Raw genomic sequence first — 5,435 nt, forward strand, 5'->3', positions numbered from 1 at the left:
CCTCTTTGCAATATACTTTGCTGTTGTGCTGTCACACACTTTTCAAAACTCCGAGGAGAGTATTTACAGAAAGTATCGAACAGGGAATGCTTTAATTTGACCAAAGTTTTTACTTCACTCATTAAGGAACTCTTATACGCTGATGATTGCGATCTAGTCAGTCACTCTGAAACAGACCTACAATCTCTTGTATCTGTAGTTGACTCAGCTTGTGATGATTTTGGCTTGACTAACAACTTGAAAAAAAAACAGCTGTAATATATCAACCTGCACGTGGTGCTGTTTGCAACCCCACTAAAATTTTCGTCAAGGGTAAGTTACTTAAAGATGTTGACTCTTTCATCTACTTTGGAAGCTCTGTACAAGATGATGGAAATCTGGACACAAATACATCTGCGAATTCAAAGGGCAGCGCAAGCGTTTGGTGGTTTGAAGTCACGCGTTTGACGCCAACGACATATAAATAACAACACAAAATTGGCTCTTTACAAATCGTTTGTCTTACCATCCCTGTTGTATTCTTCTGAAACATGGACTTGTTATGAAAGACATTTCAAATTGTTAGAATGATTCCACCAAAAATGCCTTCGCTGCATTTTAAACATTAAATGGGGCTCCTTTTTACTCCATATACAGGTGTCTTTGTATCTGCAGGCATCAATGAATCTGAATAACCAAATGAGATGGTCTAGCCATATTGTTCGAATGGCGGATGAACGCACACCCAAACAGCTATTTCATGGCGAGCTTGCAGAGGGGAAACGCAATCGGTGTGAACCTAAGAAGAGGTTTAAAGACAGTATAGGGACTACTATGAAGTCACTTGGAATGGATCCAAAGGCCATAGAAACCCTTGCTTCGGAAAATAGTAGCTGAAAAACAGGAAAAAAAAACAAACTAAAAGCAGTAGAAATGCACGAACGATTGTGGTAGTGCCATGAAGTAAACATGCTTCAGATACACTCGTTTATTCATACAAACGTAACTGAGATGAAATATGTCATAAATAACAGTGACAAACAAAATATACACCGCCGGAAGTTGTTGTTGACAAACAACAGCAGTAATTTTATTTAGTCATTGATTGGTTGAAATTACCGAAATACGACAACTTTAACACGAAATAACTCCGAAAGTACAAACTTTTCTCAACAACACTAAGAGTAAAAAATGTTTTATATGGCACATTCTACCAGTGTCCGAAGTTTGAAAGTGTTTAGTTACAAAAAATTAGTTTCTCGATCTGTCGTTCAAAGGGTAAAGATCCCTTGTTCGGGTTTATTAATATTTCAAATATTTACGATTACGTGAATTTCATTCTATTTTAAATAAGATGCTTTAAAAAGATGCTAATAATCTTCATTGTTTTGGTCGGAGAATGTTGATTAATTTAATGATTGCCAGAAGTTGGCATCCAAACAATTCAAGTTCAGTTTTCATGAAAGAAATGTGCAAAATAACGAAATTTTGATGTTCCTTTTCTCTTCTTTCTGGATAAGCGTACATTCATTCAAATTACTGTACTAATTTACATAATTACACTAAATGAATTATTTTTTTCGAATCAGTAATAGATATTCTTCATTATTATCAAAGTGACGTTTTTTAAAATAAAATATATAAAAACTCTTTAGAAAAAGAATCAGACTACTCAACATATGAAATTATCTTGATAAAGATGCGTCGTAGGGCAAAATTTCAGCTACATAAACGGTCTACAACTTGGAACATATCTGGAGACATACCTATAGCCTATTCTATATAAGGTAAATATAATTGTAAGCGTATTTGTGTATGTGCGTCTGTAAGTTTATGTGTGTATTGAAAGTTTATATTGACATTTCAATCATATTCATCTGCATTGTTGGCAGGATTAGAGATTTAGATTTACTTGTGATTCACTTCTTATGAACTATTCCCATCTTCCCCTTTAATTATAGCTAAGTCTTGTGGCGGGTGGGGGGTAAAGACATGTCATTCTTTCTTCTTAATGCAGTTGTATACAAGTGACACTCTGTCGGTTACGACGACGAGTATTCCAGTTGATCCGATCAACGGAACATCTGGCTCGTGAAATCAACGTGCAAGTGACTGAGCACTCCACAGACACGCGTAACCTTAATGTAGTTCACAGGGAGATTCAGCATAACACAAACTGTAACAAGGATGGACCTTTGAAATACAGGTACTAATCAGTTTTGCCAGATGAGTGGACTGGAGCAACGTGAAATAAATTATCTTATTGTCTTACTCAAAGCTACAACGCGCCGCACAGTATCGAACTCACGACTTTAGGATCGTGAACTGAATACCCTAACCACTAAGCCACGCGCCTTCACTAATGTAGTTGTATGAAGAAGACAATACATGTGAGAGATTAACAATCTTAAACCAAGGTTTAAAATGGATGAATTATGAATAAAATATCACAAAAAGCAACGACCATGTCTTACCTGGATCCATGCGTTTTATAGATCCTAGCCCAGTAAAAGGAAGACAGGCAATAAGAGACGACCCAACCCAACAGAGTAGTAATGCAATGCGGGTATAATATTTCCTCGGTTGAATATAATAATAATAGGGATGGTTTATACAGAAATACCGTTCAAGAGCCATCGTGCAGATAATGAACTGTGTAGCGAATCCAGCCAAGATCATCATGAAAGCTAGGTAAGAGCACAACGCTGGTCCACACGGCATCTAGAATTAATATGAAAAAACAATTATTTTAAGCAAAGAACTACAAAGGTAGGGTAAAGTACATATGGGCGCCATTTTTATGGAAAACTATAGTAAAGTAGGTGTCACTCCAGTGAATCAGAAAATTGTTTAGGAATTAGAATTATTTTCGTAGTAACGAAAAAAGCCATTAGCTTAACGATAAATTTTGGTAAAAAACAAACAAACAAGAGAAGCAATTCTAATAAATAAATAAATTAAAATTAAATAAAAAATATTTAAGCAAACTTTTAAAGATTCTACAATACCGCTTCGCTTCTTTCTTTCCCAGAGCTATTATAATTGATTTTGGTAATCTTAAACTGAGTACCGTTTCCATCCATGGCCAACCGATGTAGTACTGTTATCGTTCTTCTCGTTTATATTAAAATGCTATGATATACTACAGAATAAATATATAGATTAATTAAATATACTGGACAGTCATAAACGACGGTAATTTTTTTTTTCACAATTTCAGCGTGGTTAAGGATAAGCTAAATTTCAATTTTCATTGGCAATACTGTACTTCTGGTCATTATTATTTAGGGCTTCATAAGGTGGCGAGATGGCAAAATCGTTACCACGCCAGACGAAATGCTACGTTCTGAGTTGAAATACCGCCGAGGTCGACTTTGCCTTTTATCCTTTCAGGATAACACTGGGATCGATGTAATGGACTAGTCCCCCTCTTCCAAAATTTCAAGCCTTGTGCCTCTAGTAGAAAGTATTATTTAGAGCTTCATTAAATCGGATACATGAATTTGCATAAATAGCGCATATTTTACAGCACTATGTTTTAAAATTGGCACCAAACATCCCTCACTCCTTCCTCCACTTAACTGTAACCATCTGAAATAATTTCGTTGTTCATGTATTTATTATTGAAGTTTATGAAGGTGTCTCGCCTCGGGGCAGCTCTGAATGAGCTGACTTAATATAAAGAGCATTCCAGCCGTCACCAGCCATCTTTTCTCGAGCATACGAGGATGGGTTGTAGAGTTCATAGGCTGTCTATGAATGAGTGGTGCTCGAGCTGTGAAATCATGCATGCATAAATTTCAGTTATTCTTAATAACTATATTGTTTCTTTCCAGGTAAACTGACATCTGAATGTTCTAAGCGGACTTCAAAAGTAACTAGTAGTGACTTGACAAGGACAAAATTTGGCATCGTAGTGTTATCAAGCACCTGCAGAAAAGGGTTTAACATCTAAGGAGATTTATGCTGACATGATTGCTACGTAAGGGGATGATGCTCCAGCTTTATCAACAGAGCGAAGGGGTGAATTTAGGATGAGAAAGGAGAGTCTTGAAGTCGACCCAATGACTGATGTCTTCCCACCATCAAGGAAAACATTGATCGTGTTTACACATGGTGATGGATGGCAGGTGATTGACTATAAATTATATAGCTAATGCTATTAGCATAACTCGTGAGAAAACTGAGAATATTCTGCACAAGAAACTTGACATGACGAAAGTTTCTGCTTGGTAGGTGTCACGTCTTCTGACACCAGATCAAAAGCGCGCCAAGCAGATCCCATCTTGAGAAAATCTGACATTGTATGAGGCAGATCCAGCTGGTTTCCTTGAACGTTTCCTAACCCAAGATTAGTGTTGGGTTCATCACTTTGTTCCAGGGACAATCCATGCAGTGGAAACACCCCTTCTCACCAGCTCCAAAGAAGACTAAGGTCGTTTTACCTGCAGTGAAGTTGATAGCCTGTTTTTTTTGTCTTTTGGGGGGGGGGTGTAAAAGACATTGTGTTTATTGACTATCTTCAAAAGAGTCACATCATTAATGAAAAGAACTATGTCAACTTGCTGAGGCAGTTACGAGAGGCTATCAAGAACAAACGCCCAGGAAAACTGACGAAAGGGGTCTTGTTTCACCAGGACAATGCTCCAGGAGAGAAATCCTTGGTTTTTAACGATTGTTGTGCGTAACTGATTTTGAACTGGTTGATCAGCCTTCATATTCTCCTGATTTGGCCCTATCTGACTATCATCTGTTCCCCCAACAGGATAAAACACTTGATAGGGAACCAGTATCGCAGAGAAAAGGACGTCATATCTGTTGTTGATGACTTATTTGATCAACAGGATGAAATCTTCTTCAGTGAAGGGATCGAAGCGCTGCAACACCGATGGAAGAAGTGTGTGAAAAATAAAATTTTGAAAAATGAACCACATTCAGTCACATCCCAGGAGAGTATCATGGTCAGCCTATGAACTTTTCAGCCGACCCTCGTAGACTCTCTATAACTACATTACCCAATATGACCTAGTCTTTTTGTAATTTGGTAGACTATTTTAGCAGTTTGAGGGACCGCATGGAGAGTTCCCTCTTATCGACTCGTCCTTACCAAACGCACATACATACATACATACATGCATACATGCGTACGTACATACATACATGCATACATACATACATATTTTGTATGTATGTAAATGTGTGTATGTGTGTGTGTGTGTGTGTGTGTGTGTGTGTTTTAATAAAGGTGGCTTATTTGCAATTTACAACTAACGGTACTAGTTAACACCAACATTGCTAGAAATAAGAGACAAAACAACACATAGCCACGATAAAGTACTTATCTTATGACTGACAAGGGAAGTAAGCTCCCTACAGCACCCGGGGCATAGCAAGATCATCAGTGATTTCGCATTTGATTAATGATCGACAGTATATATATATATATATATATATAT

The 5,435-nt window shown here is 37.3% G+C and overlaps 1 protein-coding gene across 1 annotated transcript in view; it reads right to left on the minus strand.

Annotated features, from left to right (window-relative positions):
- LOC106877104 (prostaglandin E2 receptor EP4 subtype) overlaps nt 1–5,435 on the minus strand; it is a 37,520-nt gene that overhangs the window by 29,590 nt on the left and 2,495 nt on the right. The window contains exon 2 of the mRNA XM_014925898.2: nt 2,454–2,700. Within this exon, the coding sequence (XP_014781384.1) occupies nt 2,454–2,700 (247 nt within the window). The remainder of the gene's footprint in view (nt 1–2,453; nt 2,701–5,435) is intronic.

This window comes from Octopus bimaculoides, chromosome 14, assembly GCF_001194135.2.
Source record: "Octopus bimaculoides isolate UCB-OBI-ISO-001 chromosome 14, ASM119413v2, whole genome shotgun sequence".
Classification (NCBI taxonomy): Eukaryota; Metazoa; Mollusca; class Cephalopoda; order Octopoda; family Octopodidae; genus Octopus; species Octopus bimaculoides.